General features: G+C 38.7%; 1 protein-coding gene across 1 annotated transcript in view; it reads right to left on the minus strand.

The window, feature by feature from the left end:
* The window catches only part of LOC149312314 (V-type proton ATPase subunit S1-like), a 79,414-nt gene extending 54,944 nt beyond the window's left edge, over positions 1-24,470 (minus strand). The window contains exon 1 of the mRNA XM_089526845.1: positions 24,358-24,470. Coding sequence (XP_089382971.1) covers positions 24,358-24,470 — 113 coding nt within the window. The remainder of the gene's footprint in view (positions 1-24,357) is intronic.
* Between the last annotated feature and the right edge of the window lie 1,283 nt (positions 24,471-25,753).

Here is a 25,753-nt window from a genome sequence, read left to right on the forward strand (position 1 = left end):
TTCTCTTCACCCAATTCTTTAATAAATATACTCAGTGGGAAAATGGAGTCAATTTAGCCCTCTTGTTTAACCTGAAGACACACAGCAAAGATTGTAAGTGCATTTTTATTTTTTACTAGAAACCAAGATCCACCAACCAGAACCAGGAATGAAGATACACACTTCAAAATTTAAAAAGCAGGGTGCCTCCGAACATCTTCAGAGGCTAAAAATTACTTTTCAGCATCAGAATAAAATTTAGCTCATGGTCTTTTCAAAGACAAATCCATTCCCTCTTGTACTGCACTTCTATTAGCAGAATGGAAAACAGCAACCTCCTCCCCCACCAACCCTTGTTCTCCAGGATACCATTTGAAGGAAACAATCAAGCTGCTGTTGCACCAGTTTAAGCACAACTTATTTTAAAGTATTATAACCGAATAAAGAAAGAAATTCATTACATGTTGCTAATAATAACAGGCAAGACTTAAATTGCACAATATAATGCCTCCTAGGTGGGAGAAAACAATGCAACTAACATTTTTGTATACCCCTTTACTTAGAACATCCTACAGCTTTTGGTTATTTCAGTAATTCCATGTTTATTAGGTTCTAATCATTTAATTGTGTTTTAACCTTTGTATTTTGTGGATTTTAACAATGGTTTTTTTAGTAATTGTAAACTGTTTTGGGCCCCAATCTGGGGAAAAGGCAGGATAGAAGGAAAAGGAGAAGGAGAAGTTGTTGTTTTCTTATTTGCCCCCTTGTTCGTGCATGTGTTTTGCTGATGACTGCTTCCTCTGGTGACCTTAAAGAAACCCCTAGGATTGCCAGATGTCAAGACCTGGTTCCAAGTCTCCTATTTTCATGGGTTATCTTCAGCCAGGAGAATGGGGTGCAAATTCTCCAGTTTTGGTGGGTTTAGCTCCAGGCAAGAGAAAAGTGTCTGTGTTCAAATCTCCAGCTCAGCTTGTACAATTTAGAAAGGCTGAAATGATTACAACTTGCAAATACTATGAATTTGCTCAGTTAGCTTTCTCTTTTCTCCCCAGTCATGGTGGAATGCATAATCCACATGGCTAGGCACCCCATTTGTGCATCAAGTGTGACAACTTGTGCATCAAGTGTGACAAGTGATAATCCTGTGCCCTACTATCACCCAACAGCTGTAACAAGCATAGGAAGGGCTAACCTGGGTTCCTGGCTAACCTGGGTTGATCTCTGGACTGGTGTGGGGATGAGCAAGTTTGTACAGGCCCATCCCTTGTGCTGGCCTAGGGACCTGCTGCCAGTGTGTACGTCTTACCATCCTCGAGTCTCCACTAGTGACTGGATCTCACTTGTCATACTTGATGCACAAATGGGGTGCCTAGCCATGTGGGTGCAGCCAAGCACACCATTTCTACATTAGGTTTGGTAAGAAATACAGGAGACATCTAAATAGCCAGGGTTTGCCGCAAAGGTTTGACTTGTGTTAAGGGCTGTTTAACCCAAGATCAGGCTGGATCCACCAGATCCACATCCAGTCAGCTAGGATCTGGCCTGATCCTGGTGCTGTGGTTTTGGCCTGCATCAACCAAACTGGATGACACAAGGCCAGGAGGAACAGGAGCCTTTTGGCCCATGCAGACAGCCCCTTGGAAGACATTGTCCTCTTGGTCACTTCCCAGAGTTTCTGAATTGTGAGTTAACATGTTGGTAAATGATTTTCAGGAAAAACAAAAACAGCCTATGCTTTGTAGAGTACAGCAATCCTTAGATTGTGTAGGTCTTGATAAATTATAGTGTCCAGTAAAAGAAATGGATGTGCAATAATACACTGGGAGGGGGTCAAGGGGTTCAGACAAGAGTAGGTTTTATCATCCTACCTGTTTAATTTATATGTAGAGCCTATCGTATGGGAAATAGTGGTCTTAGACTCAGAGGAATGAGGTTTGAAACTGGACATGACAGCATATTACTAGCAGAATATAGCAAAAATCCAAGTATGCTTAGTGGGGAAAGTTCAGGAAGAAGATACAAAAGCAAGGCTCCAGATGAATATTAAGCAGTTTTCAAAAAGATAGCTGTATTAGTTTATTTCAGCTTAAAATAGGAAAGGGTAAGAATACAACAACACCTTTGAGGCTGAGTGGCTTATTTTGCTATGTGCTTCTGTGGATCTCAATCGGCTTCGAAGTACATCCCTTCATCTCCCTGATTTCCCATTTTAAGTTGAATATTACAAAAACAAAAATAACAAACATAGAAGATTTCAATAATTTTAAAGTGGATAGTGAAGATCTTAAAAGAATGAAACATTCCCTATACCTCAGCTCAGACATTAAACAAAATAGAGACTGTAGTTAAGAAATCAGAAGAATACTATGGCTTGGAAGGTCAGCTATGATGAAACTAGGCACGACCCTCAATTGAAAAGATATATCATTGAATACTTCAGTCAGAATAATCCATGCCATAGTATTTCCACAGTATTGTGTATGGGTGTGAAAGCTGGACAGTGAAATAGGTTAATCTGAAGAAGAGCAATTCATTTGAAATGTGGTGCTGGAAGATAATTTTACAGATGACAGAGGGGGCATTTACATTGTAGAAATAATGAAGTTTGACACCACTTTAAGTTCTGTAGCTCCAGCTTATGAAATCATGAGATTTGTAGTTTTTTTATTATTTAATACAACCCACATATCATCGTTTGAATTGTATATATATAAAGCCATGAAATCCAATCCATTACGCAACGATCACTTCAAATTCTTTACCTAACTTTCTCCTAATTCACTCCTTTTCTATTTGTCTCCTGATCTAAAACAGGTAATAACAGATAATAATCCCAAACTAAGAGGAAGGGATTTACACAAGATTAGCAAGAAAGAAGGGAAATTGGTGTGATGACATTACAGACAATGTCAGGAATAATCAGAAAATTATATTATAAATCTTATTCGTTTTCAACATTATAAGTCAATGCTGACCATTCTTTTTCCCATTTCACTAAATCTTTGTTGTTTAATAATGATGTTAACCTATCTAATTCTTTCATTTCCAAAATTTTAAATTCCCAATCCTCCATGCGTGGTGTTTCTGGAGATTTCTAGTGTTTTGCCACAATCATTCTGGCTGCTGTTATCAAATATATACCTGTCCTCCAAAACTTACTTTCTCCTTCCACACAAAAACTGAAGTTATATTTAAAAGGTAAAGTTCAGCGTCCATTTAGAGTTTTGTAGATTTGTAGTTTTACAAGGTCTTTAGCCTTGTCTGCCAAAGAGTTCTAGTGGCTCACAAAACTACAAATCACAGTATTCTGTAGGATGGAGCCGTGGAAGTTAAAGGAGTGTCAAACTACTTTATTTTTGCAGTGTAGATGCACAAAAGCCAAAAGAGTATAAGAAACAGATCCCCAAAAAAGACAAATGAATGGGTCTTAGAGTAAGTCAAACCTAAACTCACACCAGGAGCAAAAATGAATAAGTGCAGGCTATCATACTTGAGAAAATCATGAGATAAATTGATTAATTTGGGGGGGGGGGGATTATACTAAAGGCAGTAGGAAAAGAGGAAAGCCACATTACATATGGATTAATTCAATAAATGAAGTCACAGCCTGAATTTGAAGTCTTGGGGTCTCTCAGTCATAGGATTGCCAATCTGAAACAAACCTGATTACACATCAGCTGTTTCTCAGCTGTCTGAGGAAGCCATCTCACACTGTCTTGTGGTAGAGCCAACTCAGAGGCAGTACAGACCGGCACTTTATGCTGGCCTGTACATGAAGTAGGGCTGAGTGTCCAGACACTCCTAACCCTAGTTTTGCTGCCTGGCCGCCATCAAGGCATGCGGCCATACACATGGTGCACGCCATGATGATGTACACCGGGTGCAGCACCCAAACGGCTCTGGATGGAAGGGGCAGCTTCTTTTGGGATGCAGATCGGTGCTGCAGTGTGCGGCTGCTGCAGCACTAATCCGAGGCAGGAAGGGGAGGATTCTAGCTGCCCATCTGTACTGACCCAACGAGGCTCAGCAGACAGGCAGCTCAAGGCTGCCCCTTTCAACCCCAGAAGCAGGCTGTGGCAACCAGATGCCGCGGCCTGTGTATGGAGCAAAAAGAAGCCCCCCCAAAGGTCTTCTTTTTGCGCCATAGCAGGGGTGCCATAACCACCGTGGCCAACTCAGAGACAGTATAGACCAGCACTTTATGCCGGCCTGTATGCGAAGTAGGGCTGAGTGTCCAGACGCTCCTAGTCCTAGATTTGCTGCCTGGCCAGCATCATGGCATGCGCCTGTCCATGTGGTGCGTACCATGGTGATGCACACTGGGTGCAGCACCCAAATGGCACTGGATGGAAGGGGCGCCATGATGCCACGCCATGACGTTTATGACACTGCTTCCAGGAAGCTGCCCAGAGCATTTTGGGGGGGGGGGGGGTTGTGGATTGGTGCCGCAGTGTGCGGCTGGTGTGGCACTGATCTGGAGCAGGAAGGGGTGGTTCTAGCTGCCCATCTGTACTGCCCCAACAAGGCTTGACAGACAGGCGGCTCAACGCCACCCCTTTCGGCCCGGAAACAGGCTATGGCAACCAGGGGCTTGGTTTTGCGCTGTAGAAGGGGTGCCATAACCACTGCGGCACGGTGCTATAATGCCTCTTGAGCCTAGTGCTGTTTGAGAGCTGCGCATGAGGGACGTCATCGTGGTGCGTTCCGTGTAAACTCCATCCTGGTGGAGGAGGTAGGGCTTGGAGTGTGTGAACGTTCTTCACCCCAGTACACAGTCAGGCTGGCACAAAGTGCCAGTCTGTACTGCCTCTCAATCACAGAGATCTGAGGGGAAACACCTAATAGTATATTAAAACTTTATGAGCAGCTCCTGTGCCTTGCCTTGATATGTCCATCTCACTTTTGTGATTAAGGCAAACATTGTTTCCCAATGCATTTGACTCAAGTATTGTAAACTAATCAAATGAAAACAGAGAAAATGCAGCTAATTCATGTGACCCCTTTCTTCTGTGTTTCTTTGTGCAAGCAGGCATGAATCTAGTTGCATAGCTATTCCCCATTCAGTTCCTGGTCACTCGTGTTTCCTGTTATTACTAGTCTGAGGATCCACAGCCACTATCCTTCCCATCAGAACCACCATAATCTTCATGCTCTGAAAAATCTGGCTTTGGAAACAGGTTGCCCTGCACACCAACAATGTGTACACTTCCTGAACGAGGGTGGGGGAGGCATTGTTTCCAGTTTCTCTGCAATACAAATAAAGTTCCTTAATCCGGTGCTCTATTCTTGGTTTCTGTTCATTTCAAACATGGCTTAATCTCTTGATCTTTTAAACAAACATGAGACAGAACTGAAGCAACTCGCAGACTAACACTGCAGAGGGAGAAAGGTTTTAAAATTTTAACTCTAACTGGCAATTTGCTGTTGATAGAAACTTTGCTCCATATGCAATTTTGCAGGTGAAAGGCTGCAAATTTTGTTGGAATCTCAACAGGAGAGAAAGTGTTAAAATTTGTCCCTTTAGCCTCTTGTAGTCCCAAATCTCAGGGCTGTTTCTTTAAAAAAAAGGGATACGTGCTGAACATGAAGTTAATTGCATTACATACACACAGCAAATTATTCTTGTTGGTTTCATTCATTATGCAGAGGAGGTTAAAAACATTGTAAAACTGCAAATTCCAGGATTCTCTAGGATGGAGTTACAGTATTTACCGTGGTGTCAAACAGCATTATTTCTAAAATGTAGATGCACCCTTGGACTATAATCCTGTGGATGACATGCCCTGGCATAACTACAGTTAGTATATTAATTATGTGACTACGGGTTATTCTTGCCTATGATATATGCACACACTAAGCTCTGTAATTGAATTCTATTTTGTGGGCTTTGTAAATGGCTTTTGAAATATAATTAGCTTGCTAGAAGTGTGCTGTTTTCCCCTCCCTCCTTTTTAATTATTGAGTCAACTTTTTGAAGACTCTGTGGTATTGGGGGTATTTTTTACATTCATAGTACCTTCTTTAGCTTTCCTTAGTTATATTGGTACACGTTAGTTGACTAGATTACAAGAAAACAAAGAAAAATAAGTAAGTAAGCAAACAAAGAAACAAATAAATAAAGAGCATTTTACAGCAAAGCAAGCAGCCATCTGAAACTAGATATTTTAAAAATGTGTGAAAATCACATAGGTTTCTGTGAAATAAATATTTCCAGATGGACCTGTAGAGGAGAAAAATCTTCTGTTTAAAACATGAATGTGAATTAATTAGATGCAACAATAATAACTGGTCACATATTTTAAATGGTATGAGATTACAACTTTCAGAAAGCTGAAGATATCAAGTGTTAACTTAAAATGTAGCATTTTATTACTTAGTCCCTGAATTGGTGACCTGATTTAGAACCTTTGGATTACTCTTGACATTCTTTTGCATTTTTGAGATGGCTTCTGGAAGCATCTAATCCCCATGGGTCATTTGACAAACTGAGGCAGCTGTCTCAGGAAGCATACTTTGGGTGTCTTGAACATGGAGCACAAGGTCAGCCTGTTCATATGGTACTACAGTGGCCTTTCACATTCACTGGGATTAGGGACGCAGGACCCCCGTGAAACTGCAAATGCCGCAAATAAAAAACTACTCTTTTAAACTTGAGAGAACACCTCTCTAAGAACCTCTAGGTCCTTCCATGAATCCCTGTGGCCATCATCTGGCAGAAACTGACCATATACTTGCTCTGAAGGGCCTACAAATGCCTAGAAAAAAGTGTTTTCTCTAGGTCCTTCAGTCTGACTCTATTGTCAACTACTGGAGAGTCAAACTGGAGGATCTAGATATTCTTAGAGGGAACATATTAATCAAATCTAAGAATAATAAAATCCACAAAGGTCAATACCAAAAATATAGGGCCAACTGCACTGATTTTTTTCCTGCTCAGGATGGGAAGAGGTGCTTGTGTATTTTTGTGTTTCATGCCAAAATAACATCAGTACCCTAGGATCTTGATTAGGGTAACTAGGCAGCATTTACCATTCTACCTCAGATGCCCTACTCTTGCCATAGGGAAGAATCCTCCCCTCCTTGTTAACTGGTGTTAACTGCTTAGTCCAACAACACTAAGCAGTTGGAAGCATATTTGGGCTGGGTTTTAAGCAGGGGTGGCCAATTTGTAGCAATTGGTGGTCTTCCAAATGTTGCTGGTTTGTATCTTCCACCAGCCCAAGCAAGAATAGCTATGAAGGTGAGTGATGATGAAACAATACATCAAAGCAAAAAGCTACCCACCCCTAATTTAAAGGAGAATGGGTAGTATAGGCGTCCTGTCGAAGAAGATAGGAACCGAAAATGGGTGGAGTGGTATTTTCTGGTTCAAATTATTTTAAACATGGAAATAACATGGTTATTTGGGATCACTTTAGACGCCCAGAGATGTGTTAGAAGTTAGGGAATCTAATTTTAATTGTGTTGTTAGATGACATAATATGATGCTGAACAATATACACTGTAATGACCATAGTTTGGTAGCGGGGTGCAACCTGCTGTTTTTTTAAGGTTGTGAGAAGGTGGCCTTTATTTATTTACTACTCCTTTGATTTCCAGCTGCTAAGAATTCAGTTGCAACAGTCTTCCAAAGAACTTGAGGACAGGTAGTTGGAAGACAGAGCTTCCCTTTGGCCACAGTTAATACTTCTTGGGTGTCACTGCCAGCTTTATGATATTGCAACCCACAAGCAAAATTAAAAATCATCTAATAGTTTTGAAATCTCAAAGAAAGCTAACACACATTACAAAATTAAGAACATCAGGTCACTCACTTCTTCCCCCTACAGAACACTGTGTGAAGATAATACCTGCCTTGCTGTTTAGATGGCCACCTTCATTTTGGAGTGGAGAAAAGATAGGTCAAGAGACCATTATTGTTTCAGAATGAACCAAGCTTGTATCAGTGCACTCCAACCTCCTTTTCATCCCCCGGGCATGGACACATCAAAGAACAATGTGACTTCATAGCAGGGATCAGTTAAATTAGTGTTCTTGAGAGTTGTTGCCTAGTCTCTCAGAAGCCAACTCAAAAGAAGAGGTAGAGGGACTTATTATACAAAGTGGCCTTTGTTGAAAGGTGAAAGAGAACAATTACAGTGGATGTGTTTTTTCTTGAAAGTGGGGATGAAACTATCTTCACTATCACTTATTCCCTTCGAAAAAGAATCTTGATACAAAATCTGACACCCAAGAGCTAAGACAAGGGTAATGGACTATGTACAATGGAGGCAGGTGTAACTGTCTTCAAATTCAGCATGGAAGGGTTTGAGATTTAAAACAATCTAAATGTGGAAGAAACTGAAATTCAACCATTCTGGCCCAGGACTTTGAGACCTTTCATTATTGTTAGAAGTCTGTGTTCAAATGCCTGTGTTTGTGGTTTTCTGTTGGGTTCCTCTCAGCACCTATATGGCAAGTAGATATTACACGGCTCTCTTGGTATTGGGAAGGTCTCCTCTATTCAATTTCTTGTTAGCTGTCCTTGAGTCGCCTCCAACTCCTGGTGACCCTGTGGATGAAACCTCTCCAGGAATCCCCATCCTCCTTTGCCCAGATCCTGCAAGCCCATACCCATAATCCCCCTGACTGAGTCTATCCATCTGGTTTGTGGTCTTCCTCTCTTTCTTCTAACCTCTGTTTTTCCTAGCATTATCTCTGGTCTGATCGCTGGTGGCGCAGTGGTTAAATGCCTGTACTGCAGCCACTCACTCAAAACCATAAGGTTGCGAGTTCAATACCAGCAAAAGGGCTCAAGCTTACAGTTGTAAACCGTTTAGACACTGTTAGTTCAGTATGAAGCGGTATATAAATGAAGCTGTGTGTTTGTTCAAGAACCCATTTGTTTGTCTTCTTGGCTGTCCATGGTATATTAAATACTCTTCTTCACCATCCCCTTTTCGAATGAGTTGATTTTCTTTCTGTCTGCTTCCTTCACTGTCCAACTCTCACATCTGTACATGGTAATTGGGAATACAATGGCCTGAACAATTCTGACTTTAGTGCTCAGTTGTATGTCTTTGCTCTTCAGTATCTTGTCCAGTTCTTTCATTGGGACCCTTCCCATTCCTAGTCTTCTTATTTCCTGACTACAGTCTCCATTCTGGTCAGTGTTTGATCCTAGATATGAGAATTCTTTAACTATTTCAATGTCCTCATTTTCTAGATTGAATTTGTGTATTTCTTCTATGGTCATTATTTTTGTTTTCTTTATGTTCAGCATCAGAGCTGCCTTTGAACTTTCATCTTTGGCCTTCTTTATTAATTGTTCCAATACCTGAATGTCCTCTGCTAATATTATCGTATCATCTGCAATAATAATAATAATAATAATAATAATAATAATAATAATAATATCTTAGATTGTCAATGTTGCTTCCTCCTATCCTAACTCCTTCTTTTTCTGATTCTAATTCTGCTTGTGATATTTTCAGCATATAAGTTAAACAAGTAGGGTGATAGGGTGCATGCAGCCTTGCCTGACCCTTTTGCTTATTGAGAACCACTCTGTTCCCCTGAATTCTGTTCTGACAGTGGCCTCTTGTCCTTGATACAGATTCTTCATCAGGACTATCAGATGTAGTAGCACTCCCATGTCTTTGAGTGCATTCCATAGCTTTTCATGATCTATACAATCAAATGCTTTGCTGATTCTTTTTTGGAATTCTTTTATGTGCTCCATTAGCCATCGTATGCTTGCAATGTGATCCATTTCTTTTCTGAATCCTGCTTGCACCTCTGGAATTTCTCTCATGTATGATTGGAGTCTATGCTGAAGAATTTTGAGCATTATTTTGCTTGCATGTGACATTAGTGCTATTGTCCTATATTTGCTGCAATCTTTTGTATCACCTTTATTGTGGATTGGTATTTATATTGAGCGTTTCCAGTCTGTTGGTCACTTATTTTTCCCATATTTGTTGGCATATTTCAGTTAGCACTAAAGTTGCATCTTCCTGTAGACATGGTAGCAGTTCAATGGGGATATCATCTGTTTCTGGCGATTTAGTTTTTCCCATTTTCTTTATTGCAGATTCCACTTCACTTCTTAGAATTTGGGGTTTGTCTTCACTCTACAAGAAAGGAGATACTTAACATTCAAAATATCATTCATTCCTTCATCTCTTTTGTATAACTCTTCTGTGTAGTGCCTCCAGAGTCTTTTTATTTCTTCTTGTTCCTGTATTATGTTCTTTTTTCCCCTCTATAGAGCATCCTTGCCCTTGGTTTGAACTTGGCTTTAATTGCTCAGATTCTTTTTGGTAGACATCTCTCATTCTTTCTTTTTTATTGTTTGGTTTTATTTCTCTGCATTGATCATTGTAGTATTTCTCCCTGCGCATCAGACATTGCAGAGTTGTATTCATACTTACAGCTTTGCTCCTACCTCCCTTTGCTTTTGCTTTTCTTTTTTCTTTTATTGAATGAAGTGTTTCATCTGTCATCCAGTGTTTCTTATATTTCTTTTTTGGCCACTATTATTGTTTCCTTGCATTTGTCCTTAAATATAGCTTTGACTTCTGTCCACAGTTCTTCAGGTTCCCTTCAATTATACTCAGTAGTTGAAATCTGTTTCTTACATTGTCACTGAATTCATCTGAAATGTTATTCAGGTCATATCTTGATATAATGATGGTTTTTGCTTTCTTCTTCAGCATAACTCTGAGCAGTTCATGGTCTGTGCCACAGTCAGCTCCTGACCTGGTTTTGGCCACAAGGATAGAGCTTCTCCATCTTCTACTTCCAATTATGTACTCTATCTGGTTTTTGTGTTTACCATCTGGTGATGTCCAGGTGTATGCCATATGAAGACAAACTCCAAATTCTAAGAAGTGAAGTGGAATCTGCAATTGAATTTAGCCAGTGTGAATTAGGGTGAAGTTCAGTTCACCAAAACCTGTAAAATGCATTTTTGGGCTGGAAAGAAATTAAGGTTTAAAAATCTGGAACATTTAAATATATATGGCTATATCAATTATCACTAAAGTAATCTGGAGATACAATTCATTTAAATTTTAAAAAATGAGGTACAGGTAAAGTCTGAAATTTCAGGTTAGCTGGAATTCCAAAATGCAAAATATTCCAAAAACTAAAACTTTTTTTAAAAAAAAATATTAAATTTTTTAAAGTCATTACAAAAAAATCATAAATCACCACAACATATGTTACCACCTAAATTTCCATCATGGTATACATACATACACATTATTATTACGTACCTACTCATCTTAACTATAGGGCCTTGTAGTTTAACAATCTATTTGGTGATAATGGACTTCAGCTATTTCCCTTTTTATGTTCCATCAATTTGTTACCTTTCCTTTCCCCCTTCTCTATTACTTTCCCTTCATAAGAAACACTTTCCTTTCCTTTCCCCTCTCCTTCTCTTCTGCTCTTCTCTCCCTTTTCTGTCTCCCTCTTCTCTCTATTCTCTGTGCCATTATTTTACCCTCTCAATTCACTTACTCAGACCTTCAATCACTTACTTTTACTCTTGATACATTCATAGATTACTTCCTTTCCATCATCGGCCAATTTATGTGACTGCCTATTTCTGTCTTTCTAATGTTAATATGTATTGCAGATTGCACCTGCTTAGATTGTTGCAAGACTCACTCTTATAATTTATTATCTTACTTGTCTTATTTAATTGATATCATTTCCATCCTAATCTTTCTGTTTCTTAATTTGCTAATCTGGAGTCTATACATTCCTCCTATCTATTTTAGGAGGTATCTTCGTTATGTAATCTACAGATAATATAACAGTCGTTTATTTAATAACATTTCTATATACAATGTTTATACATGTATTGTTAATGATTCCTTATATACCACTATTTCTCTTATTGTTCTCCTTCCTTATTTTGAAATTGAACTTCTTCTCTTTTTTAACCTTTCTCCATTAAATATGTTCCCTTCACTGCATTTTCCCTGAAATCAAAAAAGGAATTTTATCTCTCTCACTTTTTTTTTTTAAAAAAAATATGTGTCTTATTTAGATAGTTGTGTATTAATTGCCAATCATTATTTACATTATCTATTTGCTTGTCATTTAGCATTTGGGTCAATTTATCCATTTCCATTGCATCGAATAATTTTAATAACCATTCATCTTTATTGGGGACGTGTTCAGATTTCCATTTCTGCGCTAGGGCTACTCGCGCCATGGTTATCATATAAAAAAGCGGTTTCCCAAATTTAGTTTCTAATTCTTTATCAAGAGTGACTGAGATAATAACACTTTTGTTTTCTGACAGTTCAGTGTACACAAACATTGATTGATGTCCAAAATTGTTTTAATATATTGTATAAAATTACCTTCAGGCTGTGCATATAAAGTATATATCAGGCATAAACAAATTTCATGTTTAGACTTGGGTCCAATCTGCAAGTTACCTAATTATGTACATATATGCAAATACATCCTTTTACATATACACCTTATACCAATTGCATAATCCCAAAAAATAAAAATCTGAAACCCAAGGGAATTCTGGCCACAAGCATTTTGGGGAAGGGAGAGACAAACCTGTATCATTTTCAGCCAGAAAAGGCTGAAAGGTAAGAAGAATGCTATTTTGTCCAGCTTGGTCTCATATAAACAAACATTCCAATTAAAATGATTTCAGGATATACACATCCAGTTGGTAGATATTGATGTCCCATGTTCCTATAGCTAGTGGCAGCTGTAGGAGCCACATAATTAAAATCAATGGCTGCTTTAGTGAAATTTCAAAAAGGCACTGAAGCATCTCATTCAATGATATTACTGTGACAGCCCAATTCACTTCTAGCTGAAGGAATTTTATTTGGAGTGGCAAGCCCACAATGGCCTGATATGAAATGTCATCTTACAATTTAACACCTTTGATTCCTCAAAGAAAAAGAAAAAACTTCCAGCAGCAATAAGTTTCCTCATCTTGTTTGTATTCACTGGCTCACTTCCATATATGCCAAATAAAATAGCCAACATCTCTCTTTCAGCTTCTTGTGTAGCACTGGGAGAATATTGGCTACAGTGGTATTGTCAAACTGGAGAAAAATCATTTATGAGATTCTTTCACTCCCAATCTTGGCACAAAGCTGGCTGTCGCTATAAACTGTCAGAGGGTTTCATTGATTGAAAACAATAGACATTTCTAAAAGCAGATATATGGCCTTTCTTACAATTGTTCCCATATCCATACCAAGGTAGCATTTTAAAACGTTCATGGTAATGCACTGGGCACATACTAAATTCTAGAATGTTGTACAATAAATTTTATTCAGGTAATGATATCTGCTTTGGTTCAATGGTTCTCGAACGGTGGGGTGGGACCCACAGGGGAAGAATTGCTCAAGGGGGGCAGGAGACCTGAAGCTCTGATCCCGCCTCCTCCCCTTCCAAAACTTCTTTATGTGTAAAATTTACACACACATTGAGTTAAATATTGAATTTACACTTTCCTCCCAGGCATTTAAAAAGGTCAGAAGTGACACCACAGCGGAGATAACAGAGGGGTTGTAGCTTCTTTTAGGTTCTCCCAGGATGGACTAAGCTCTTGCCTTTCGCCACTCTATTCAGAGAAAGAGATGATTCTTTTTTTGATATGAGTTATAGTATAGTACCTACTTGACACATGGATGTTGACCCAGGTTTTTGGGGTCAATTTTTTGACTAAAATTTCTAGATTTATACATGAGTATATACAGTATATGCAATAGCTACTTCTATTGGAAAGAGTGAATGGGACATCATGTGCCTCTTTCGTTTGTATTCATATAATATTTGTTGACTGACATCTCCAAGGCCCTGCTTTTGGAGAGTCTCAGTTTTTAAACCAGAGTTGGATTGGACAGCCCCCGTTCACACAGAATTTCTAAAAGACAAGAGACATTGTCATCCTTGCTGCAGGGGTTCAATAAATAAGTATCTCCTCCAGCAACCACCAAAACATTTTTTAAAAAAAGAAAAAAGAAGGAACAGGTAAATGATATATATGCTGGAACTAAAAACTGTTATACAACATCAGTAGTGTTTGTCTGGAGCAAGAGCTAATTCACAGAAAAGTATTGAGTAAACAGAAATTATTTTTGCACTGCAAGGAAATATTAATCCAGGAGAAAAGGCTTTGTGTTTTGTTTTGCCACATTTATAGTATGTCTTTTCTCATTGTTCTCACATCATCATATATTAAGCCTCAAGCTTTGTTCCTTTTGCGTCTTCCTTTTTTAAAATTAAATTTGAGACCACTTTTCTATCTAAAAGCCTGCTGCTTTTGACTTCACATATATCCATAAAAACCTGAAAGACCCACTTCAGAAGAGACAATCTTTACTCAGCTCTACTTTTTTAAAAAAAGAAGAAGAAAAGAAAGCTTCCCTGTTTCTTCCTGTATTCACATGGGAATTTTGCCAGACATGTAAAATCATTGCAGAGCAGTGTGGATTTGATGAAGTGCTATGTTCCTTATCATGAAACACAACTGAGATTGTGTATCTGTATCATTAAGGATATGAGTATTGGAGCAAAAGGTATAAAATAAGGCTCACAGCGTATAGGCAGAGATAGGCAATCTGATAGCTTTGAGACATTTTGCATGATACACTTCTCCCTCCACATTTGTGATTTTGTTTTTTGCAGATTTGATTATTCATGTATTTTATTAATATGTTCTCTCTAGGAATATCTAGGTCCTCCAGCACAACTCTATGGTTAACTTTAACCAAAAGTCGCACTGAAGGACCTAGAGATTCCTACAGAGAGCACCCCACTAGGCATTGGTAGCTCCTCAAGCGCAATTCTATGGTCAATGCCTGACTACAGAGCTGCACTGGAGGACCTAGAGTTTCCTAGACAGATGTTCTCTCAAGTAAAAACAGTGTTTTTGTTATTTACAGTTTTTCCAAATTCACAGGGGTCCTGTGCCCCTAACCCCAGCAAATGTGGAGGGATGAGCATAGTTTCTATAACCCAGGTTTGGCCATGATGGCTGGAGTTAAGGGGAACTATACTGTACTCTAAAAAATGAAGTCTGGAAAGCAACTAGTCAATAAACCCATTGCTGACCAACTCATTGGTTGGGAGAAGTATTGTTACAATTCACAAATTTGCTCTAGCCTTTGCCTTAACTCATTAGATTGCCTGATTAATGAAGAAATTAATCCAGTGCCACATGTTGATCAGATAATAACACAAAGATATAGCTGTGTTAGTCTGTAGAATCAGTATGTAGAGAGCTCTTGTAGCACTTTTGAGACTAACTGAAAGAAAAAAGCAGGCAGCATGAGCTTTCGTAGATAAGTTAGACAATTAGTCTACAAGATCCCTCTACATACAGATAAGAACATAGGAATTCATTAGAATGGGTGTGACTCTTCCTCAAGCAAATTCAGTAAGGCAGAAAAGCCTAAAGTGAATAATGATTAGGAATGGAGCAAATGCAGCTCATGACTTTGTTGCTGCGCAGGCTGTGCCGATTGCTGTATTATTGCTACCTTGAATACTGAGCTAGAGAAAGTTCTAGAAACCCAGCCAAAGGAAATCACTAAAGAAAAAGTGACAGGGGGAATTTAGTATGGGTTAGCCTTCAGGCAGCCATGGTCCTTGATAAATGCTAAGCTCTTTAGGTCTGAGCTGATGTCCCTCTCTTTCCCTCCTTTGGCCAGTCTTGCTTCCTGGAGTGCTTTGTGACTTTCTTCAGTTCTCATCCTCTACTGATTTGATTCTGACTTCCATTATATATTATTGAATAATATAGAAAGCAAAAAGTTCTCCTTGATCCCAACTTCCATTTTCTTCTCTGTTGCCACCTTCTCCTTCTCCCTATTTGCCCCCTGTACCCTACTATCTGTTTCAGCAGTTCACATGCTCTTAGGAGACTGGCAAAGCTGGAGAAGAGTTAGTTTGGAGTCAAAAATTCATTTAGCTAAAACCATGTTCTCCCCATGTTGGACATAAATTCCATTTGGATAATTAAGTGGACATTTTCCTCAACATCCCCTCCTATTTCATTCTCTCTCTGTATTTTTCTCTCCCCCATCCTGACTCTCATTTTGATTTTCACCCCTCTCCTTTCTGTGGATAAAATATTCAGAAGGGTTTTGTAAGGCTGGAGTTTGAAGGCAAAAGATATTGCAAGTTAAATTCACACTCACTTGTTCCTGGAAGAAATGTCTTTCTTTCTTTCTTTCTTTCTTTCAAAAAATACTCAGAAGTAAGTTCCTTCAAGAGAAATGATGAAGACATGAGCCTGTACCACTAATTGCTAAAGATTACACTTTTGTGATAAAGAATGGAAAGGCAGGGCACATGCAGGGATTCAGTTGTGCAGAAAAATCTTCTGCATTTGCTCAGAGGCACTCCAAACATTTGTGATTAAGAATTCTCCACCTTTGATTCACTGATCAGCCACTTGTTGCTGCAGCCACTAGACAGCCACTTATTGCTGCACTTGAAGTGGATTTGTATCCTCTTACATTAACCATTCCTTTCTTTAAAAAATCAAATAAACATAGGAGTGGAAAACATGTGGCCCTACAAATGCAACTGGATTGCAACTCCCAGCAGCTTTAGTCTGAATAGCTAATGGTGCATAATACTGGAAAATGCAGATCAACAATATCTGAAGGGCTGCATAAGTTCATTCCCCCTGTGTGCAATCACAATATATCTACCTTTGAGGAGGTAGTATTAAGAGATGTTGAAAAATTAGAGGCTTCTTTAAGGAAACCATGGTACAATTTAAGTTATCAGGAACATTGCACCTTACAAAAGTTAGCCTCGAAACAGGAGATAGTAATCAAGCCAGCTGACAAAGGGGGAGCCATAGTACTCTTGGACAAAAAGGATTACTTACAAGAAGTACTTCGTCAACTTAATGATCACATCAGTTACCAAGCTTTGGATAAGGACCCCACTAGCTCTATTAAATTTGTAATTAAAATTTTAATACAAGAAGCAGAATTGTTGGGATACATAGATTCCACTACAGCATCATTTTTGATACAGGAATATCCCCGTATTCCTATTTTCTATGTATTACCTAAAATTCATAAGGAAGGTTTTCCTCCACCAGGTAGACCTATCATTTCAGGGTCAGGGTCCCTTTTGGAACCTTTATCCCAATATTTGGATTCATTCCTGGCACCATTAGTAATTGAAGCACCTTCTTATATTAAAGATACCCGTCATTTCATACAAAGTATAGAGAGCACAGAGATTAATCCCGAGGGATGTTTGGTCACTTTGGATGTAAATTCTTTATACACTTCCATTCCCCATGCTGAAGCCAGAGATGTTGTAGAACTTTATCTGCACTCTAAAAATGTGAAAAAACCTCCCATTCATTTCTTATTGGATATTCTGGATATTATTTTAGAAAAGAACTATTTCAGGTTTAACACTCAATTTTTCCTTCAAATTAAAGGGGTAGCGATGGGTAGCCCAGCAGCTCCAAGTATTGCCAATTTATACATGGCTCATTTAGAATCTACATATATTACTAATCCAGATAAGAATCCTTTTCATAAATATTTACAATACTATGGAAGATATATTGATGACATTTTTGTCATATTTTCTGACAGATCTAGAGTTGAGAACTTTTTCACCTGGATGAATTCTGTAAGCCAACATATCAAATTTTCATGCCAGTCAAACACCCAGCATATTTCTTTTCTAGATGTAGAAGTTTATATTTATAATCATAAGATTGGAGTTCGTAATTTTCACAAGCCTACGGACCGTAATTCCATGCTACATTTTTCTAGCTGTCACCCTTATCATCTGAAAAAAAACTTACCATATTCACAATTCCTAAGATTAAAAAGAAATTCTTCCATTAACACTCATTATGAAAGGGCAGCTGATCAGTATCAATTAGAATTACAGGATAGAGCTTTTCCTCCTCATATAGTCCAACATGCTAGATACAGAGCTTCCCTCAAAGATCGCTCCACACTATTTCTTCCTTCGAATAGTACAACTGAGAACAGGATTATAGGATCCTTCACCTTCACTCATGCTGCGCATCATATTAAACATATTATACAAAAACATTGGCATATAGTTCAGAACATTCCAGGCTGTACACAGGCACCCATTATAACTTTTCGGAGAACTAGAAATCTCAAGGACTCTTTAGTGCATACAGATTTTTATGAACATGCTCAGGAGCTTTCTCATGTAAGAGGACATCACAGATGTGGTCATTGCAGCTGTTGCATACAATCTTTAAACATAAAATCCTTTATCCATCCCATATCAAAGGAATGTTATGAATTAAACTCATTCACTAATTGTAACTCCCTGAATGTTATTTATGTGATTTTATGCCCTTGTCAGAAGATATATGTGGGACAAACTTCAAGACCTCTAAGAATTAGAATATCTGAACATAAAAGTACCATTCGAAATAAAAGTTTAGATACTTCACTTGTCACACATTGGTCACAATTACATCACTCTCCAGAATCCTTAAAATTCTTTGTTATTGAACAAGTCAAGTTTGGTACTTTTTATAGTAGCAACAAACACACTAAACTCCTACAAAGAGAATCATTTTGGATTCATAAGTTGTCATCAAACATACCCAAGGGTTTAAATGATCGGTTGGATTTAAGTTCTTTTTTATGAAATTGTATACATTGGTTAATATTGTACAAATCAGAGACAGATATGGATATGGGAAGGAGGCCAGGCAGATTACATAGAGCTATATTATGCTCATAATGTATTTAGAATGAGTCGGAGTTGTTAGTTACCTTTCAATTATTATAAGTGTTATTATGCATTCAGCTATGGTTTGGGCTTACTTTATGGGACATGTAGGATAGTATGTCTCTAGAGGATATACCTTTAAGAGAATTCAATGCATCACTCTATCACCTGCAGCCTATTGCTGAGGCAAAGTATATTATGAGTTACTATTCCTGTGAACTTGTACCAGCATCCTTTTTATCAGTCAAGCCAAGCTGTTTAATATTGTGGGTAAGACATAATGATTCAATTTCGTTTGTTAATTATATTATATTTTGTATTATGTTGCTGATAGTAATTAATATATCTTTGATTGTCAACCTTGTGTATTTAGAAGTATGGAACACACAATGTACTATATTATTCCGGTTATGAAATTAATATGCTGATGAAGACCTTGGTGAGTCGAAACGGCCACACAGGACTCCGGAGGTAGCCGTCCCATCTGAATTCTACTTATAAGGACCCTGCTACCAGCCAATATTATTAGTTCCAACTTCATGTTGATTTGTTCCAAGCATCATCCATCATCATTGCTTTTTAGATTTTGGACTCTAATATTATGTTACAGCAGTAGAACCTCTTTCACTGCTAAAATCAGCAACATTGTGTACTTGGACTGTTACCACTTCACTCTTCAGATATATATTGGCTATTATTGATGTTTCTTGTAATTATGTATCTTGATATATATATCTTGTGAATAGACATAGTCTAGTTATTATACATATCTCTTGTTGTTCCCTTTTTGTTCAGTTTGTCATAGTGTAAGCCTGCTGCTCGTTGGTTGGTGTTCCTGTTTTAACAACACCTATCACACAGCTAAATAAAGTGTTTTACCCCTGCCAAATTCAATCTTCATTTGGGCTGCCTGCTGGTGTTATTATATGGCTTTTCTCCTCAAAACTGCCATCCAGGTATGGCCTGGCTCTGATGCGGGTCCCTGAACTCACTTTGGCAGCCATTTTTCAAAGATGGAAAGCTTACAGGCAGAGTTTTGACAGTTTTTCTAGATCTGCTTCTCACTAAATTCCCCAGCCAGCATGGTCAAGGTCCCCTAATTACTTGCTTAATATTATTTACAGGTGGAGCCAAAAATGCAAAATGCAACACAGCAATTTGGGGTCAGGCTAGATAGTTACATGGGGCTCTATAAAAGAATAATAAAATAGTCAAGTCCTGCCTTTTCTGTTAATGACAAGGCATTTGCTTAAGTACATTCAGTTTCCTCTCTCGCTAGCTCTGCATCTAGGGCAGAGTGGCTTGCATTTCCTGTTCCAAAACATCTGTGCATGTTCCAAAATACCGTTTCTGGAAATGTAAACGTATTTGTGCTAAAAAGTACATTAAGAAATTACTCGAAGGGAGGGGGAGAATAGGAAATGAACAATTTCCTGTCTTTGTGTGATAAGGTATAAAAGACTACAGGAGTTGACACCTTTGCACTCAGATCATTGAAAGTGATTTCTGGGTTGAGTCCATCCATAAATAAAATCTGTGTTTTTTCTAAACTCCAAAAGAGACTCTGTGGTTTTCCTGCAACAGTTTCATGCACAAACTTACAAAATATGCTCCTTCTTTTGCCTAGGTAATCTGTATTTCCTTTTGCACCTTAAAACAAAGGATCTCCTTGAACGCATAGCAGCAAGCCAACCTGTCTGCCTACCCCCCTGTTGTGTTTCTAGCCAAACTTCCCTGTCACTCCCTCTTGGGGATATCCTGGTCCAACTGCTATTTTTGTCACACTAATATTAAAGCCATAAACCAGTCCAGAATCCCTTTGTCAATTCCTGGGAAAGGACATCCTGCCTTTGTTATCTTACAAGATAGCCCTCTGCTTGAGGCTAGATTTGAGGTATAAATATTGGCCCCAAGAATCTCTGCATGGTCACACTACTCATACAGTTGTCCCAGGATGCATTTTGTGTATGAAACTGTGCGGCCCTCAAACTCCCACAGTCTGAGCCACTCCAGCTTTCCATGGACTACTCATCAGAAAGGTAATTATCACATCTTATAAACTATGCAAACATTGCTATCCCATTTTCATATTTCTATTTCAGTTAGTTGTGAGTGCTGTGTCTGTGTGAATTGCTATTATGTGTGTGATTACACTCTTCATGTTTCTAAAACAAAACCCAAAATTTCTCTTAATTCACCTCAAATCTGGAGTTCTCCAACACTGTTACTGCTATATATAGGTGCAACCGGCCCTAAAGGTTACCCAGCCTCTTGCAAAAGCCAACTTCCACAACAATCCAAGTAACCCCCTAGTCCCCTCACCTTTCTTTAGGTAACACATCTCCAAGATATCTCATTATTCATGTATATGCAAATACCAGTATTCCAAAACCTCAAAACATCTAGTGTTTTGGATAAGGGAGACTCAACCTGTATATGATAAATTTTCTGGATGGTCACCTTTTTCCTCCAGCCCACCCATTTCCTTAATTTTCAAATGTCTCCTAGGTCAGGCTACTGGGTTATTAAAATACAAAGCTGACATGTGAAAGGCTTGCTGACAATGGCATCATATTATAAACATAAACTGGTTTGAGAATGGTACATGGCAGTCTGTCAGTTGAGAAAACGGTGTGGAGCAAGTTTCTGGCTGTTCCTCAGTAAGGCAGAGCTTTAGAACCAGCATGAACCAGGATGTTTTTTTGTTTTATAGTTTTAGGTCACCTTATTTATATAAACAAGAGGTAGTGTATGGTAACAACAACCATTATCAGATAAAGATAAAGGGCAAAAGAAAGATGGAGTGACTTATTTAAAACACATACACACATTTAACCACAGTTTGGCTAAACGTTTCTGCCTGCCCACAAAGTGATAACTACATTTTAAAACTGAAAAACTATTAATTACCCAATCTATGCCTCTGAGATAAAAATGAAATGAAATGAAAATCAACATCATTTTGGGAACTGGCTCCAAAAGGTGACAAAAGGTCCGAAGAGCAACAGAGAGCCCATTCTACTGCTTTATTTCCATATGTACCCCAGAACAGCATACAACAGGCAGGAGAGCTTGAGTCACCCAAACAACTAGGCTGGGTCAGAGCGAGACTCTCCTAACATGATCAAGAAAAATTGGCATGCCAAGATTCCTTCACAGTTCAACCCCCTGAGGGATTATCAGTCAGAAATGAACTAGAAGAGCAGCACCAAAAGTAGCTGAGCTGTTTACTGAGTTTGGCTCTGCTAGCAGGCAGATGACCTTGGAATTCCTTGATAGCATCACGGCTAAACCTTAACAGCTGTCCATTGACATAGAAAGCATTAGCTAAATAATAGAATCTTAGAGCTGGAAGAGACCACAAGTGCCACCCATTCTGACCCTCTGTCATGCAGGAAGACACAATCAAACCATTCCCAACAGATGGCATCAAGCCTCTATTTAAAAACCTCAAAAGATGGAGACTCCACCACACTCTGAGGCAGTGTGTTCCACTGCTGAACTTCTTACCATCAGATCTTATCATACTTCATAATGTTGTAGATGGAATCTCTTTTCCTGTAGCTTGACTCGATAGCTTCATGTTCTAGTCTCTGGAGATGGAGCAAAAGCTTGCTCCATTCTTAATATGACATCCCTTCAAATATTTAAAAATGTCTATCATGTCATCCCTTTACTTTCTCTTGTCCCGGCTAAACATACCAATCTCCCTAAGCCACTTCTCATAGGGCATGGTTTCCAGACTTTTCATCACTTTGGTCACTCTCCTCTGGACATGCTCCAACCCAGGGACATCACTAGGGGGTGCAGGCCACACCATGTGACGCCCTAAGGAGGAATTATACCACTGCTCCCCAAACATCTGCCTTTTGGTAGAGAGGCTGAGGCATTCTCTTGAATCCCTTTAAAATTTTATTATTTTTTTTTATAAATAAAATGCTGAAGGGATGGTGTGAGTAGGGTGATGCTCAGTGGGAAGAGAACGGAAACGCCCAAGTATTTTTAATAATAATATAATAATAATAATAATAATTGCTTAAAGAATTAAATATTTTTAAAGTATTTTAAAATTTTCCTTAAAAACATCACATCTTACCAAATTTTCACTTTAAGCACATGAAACAATCTACATGTAAATACATTTAGTTTGTGCATATGATATTGTAATTTAAAGGTATAATTTTAATTATGCTAGTTGTTTATGTCACAACTATTGCCATTACATTCAGTGATATATGGGAAATATGATTTATGAGTAACATTAGTACAAAAAACATTACTAAGGATTCTGTATAATGTGGTATAGGAAGAGGTCAAGGGTGTGTGTGTGTGTGTGACACCATGAGTTACCGAACCTACTGATGGCAACCCTAGTGATGCCACTGCTCAGCCTGAATACACTCCAGAGTGAGCGACATTGTTCAGTATATTTTGCTCTAGCCTGGCTATTTGAGGCTGAGAAAAAATGTAAAGGCTGGTAAGGAACTAAATGGAGGAGTTAACTTTCCCTTCTATCAATCTGGTTTTACAATTTTCCTAGCTGATGGGGTGGGCAAGTGGGACACACTTTTACATTTTATTATCTTTGTGTCTACATTAAATAAGTTCAGGAACCCCAGAGCCAGCCATGGGGAATGAAAATATTGGTCATGGGATAGTCAGGGTAGAAGTCATTTAGGATTCCAGTTGTACCATTGGTTGTGAGGGAATACTGGGCCCCAACAGGGAAAGGACTGAAATGCTTTTCTGCTATATACCATCTGCTGTATGTAATTTACCTTATAGCAGTAAGATACTGAACAAGGTCTTAGAGATGCCTGGAAGTGCAATCAGTTCCACTCAGAAGACAGCATCAGAGGACAATGGGGTTTTCAAAAGTGCCATCCTATGCATGTTTACACAATGAAGCCTACTTCCATGTAAGTGGGAATTAAATAGCAGCCCCAAAGCCAGAACCTTTAACTCTCATATATGTGTTTAATTTAACTCTGGTCCAGCAGATCCCAAGGCAATATACAATCATCAAAGGTTTAAAAACACAAATGATTGAAAATGTACACATGGAGGAATGTCAAAACCCTCCCCACACACACAGAGAGAGAATGAGAGAGAAAGAGAGAGAGAGAGAGAGAGAGAACAGGAAAAAACAATGAATGAAGAGACCAGGTCTCAAGAATACAGTGTGTCACAGCTTGCCGGAATAAAATAGTCTTGGCTAGAAGAGAGAAAACAGATCTCCTGGAACAAGGATTTACTCAACTCAACCTGGTGTTCTTCAGACTATAACCCCATAATTCAAGATTATCTTGACCACATCAACATAGTGTCAAACTGGGGCTGGATTAGAGTATGGTCACCATTACAGTTTAGGGGTGCCATTACATGATGGGTATAGGGTCCTGCAAACTGCACCCTACTCTCTCAGGCTGGTGAACAAAAAAGGCAAAATTCCTCTAACAAGCTGAGTGGCAGACAGGGTCATACAAAATAGAACCCACCAAGCATCCTGGTCCTAATCTATTTAGCTCTTCAAATGTTAAGCTAAGCATTATGAATTCAGAAACAGACTGTTTTAGGATTGCACAAAATATCAAGACCTCCTGGCTTCTCAAGGAACTGAGAGAATGCAGAACTTACCTGTGTGTGGACCAGAGCAACACCGGCACATGGTCCAAGGAGAGAATCTTCCCACACAACACACTGAGTAAATAAAATAGCACAGTCCAGGATGCAGCAGTGCTTCTTGCCATGATCTCTGCTGGATTCTAGGTGAACAAATTTTTGAACAGGAAGCTAAAGGCAGTTGAAAGGGAAAGGAAGTAAAAGAGGCTATGTTTACACATTGATATACTGAAGTCTCTGGATTCAGCCAGGATTGTTTTATGGTAGCAAAGGAGGAAGTGTTTTGTGACAACAAGAGAAATGTCTTATGTGGGTGTGAACTTTCAAATAACTTTTGATTCAATATGTAGGATTCTGTGAAATGAATGGTGCACATTTCATGTATATTTTACTTGGGGAAAGTTCTTTTTTTATTACAGCTACCAAAATCCCCAGACAACATACCTGACTGGAAAATTTCAGGAACTGTAGCTTCTCCCTGCCCCATGAAAAAAACAACTTAAGTTCTGTTTTTAAGTGGCTTGACAGCATTTGATTTGAGGTAATCCACTGGGTGACTTTAGGCAAATCACACTCTCTCAGCCTCAGAGGATAGCAATGGCAAACCCCTCTGAACAAATCTTGCCATGAAAACCCCATGACAGGGTTGCCTTAGGGTCACCACAAGTTGGAAATGACTTGAAGGAACACAACAAGAAACTTCTGACTAGCCTAGGCTATTGTCTGCCAACAGACTACTGTGGAATTAGGGTTGTAGATTCTTGTTCGTCACTCTGCTGAATTTCTTGCAGATGTGACTTAATGGCTATACCATTAAATAGAAAGGGGCACTTGCCCCAGGCTGCAGATTTTGGGTGTCATGAAAGGCAGCAAATTGTTGATTATTTACCATGCTAGTATAGTATTAGTGCCACGGATGAGAAGAAGCACTTCTTACATTTCTGTGCAATGCGTTAGTTTATGGACTCTAGAGTTTACACTATAGATGCGAAAATTCACATGAATCAAGTCAACCTTCCTTCAAATCTAAAAAATAGCATTGCATAGAAGGCTAGACCCCAAAGATTTTATTTAAAAAGCCACACTTTGACTTGGTTAGAATCATCATTTAGTATTGGGGCCAAGTGCAGAGTTTTGGGGATTTTAAAAAAAAACTTTTAAATATAGCATTCTTGCTCTGATATTCCTCCTCTTCCCCCGAGTCCTAAGGAAGAGCAGTTAGGCCCAGAGATTAAGGACCAGTCCTGATATATGGAAACCTATTCATGGTGGCAGAAACTTTCTCGTATAGCATCTATTTAGTGTTCATTTGAAAAATCTTCAAACAAAGAGGGTGGTTGTGTTCTCTGGCAAAGAGAAACTCAAGAAGATTTACAAATAATGAGTATGACTATCCATAGAGGCCATATTT

This window comes from Sceloporus occidentalis, unplaced genomic scaffold (genome assembly GCF_023333645.1).
Source record: "Sceloporus occidentalis isolate IW3139 unplaced genomic scaffold, rSceOcc1.0.p SCAF_5, whole genome shotgun sequence".
Lineage (NCBI taxonomy): Eukaryota > Metazoa > Chordata > Lepidosauria > Squamata > Phrynosomatidae > Sceloporus > Sceloporus occidentalis.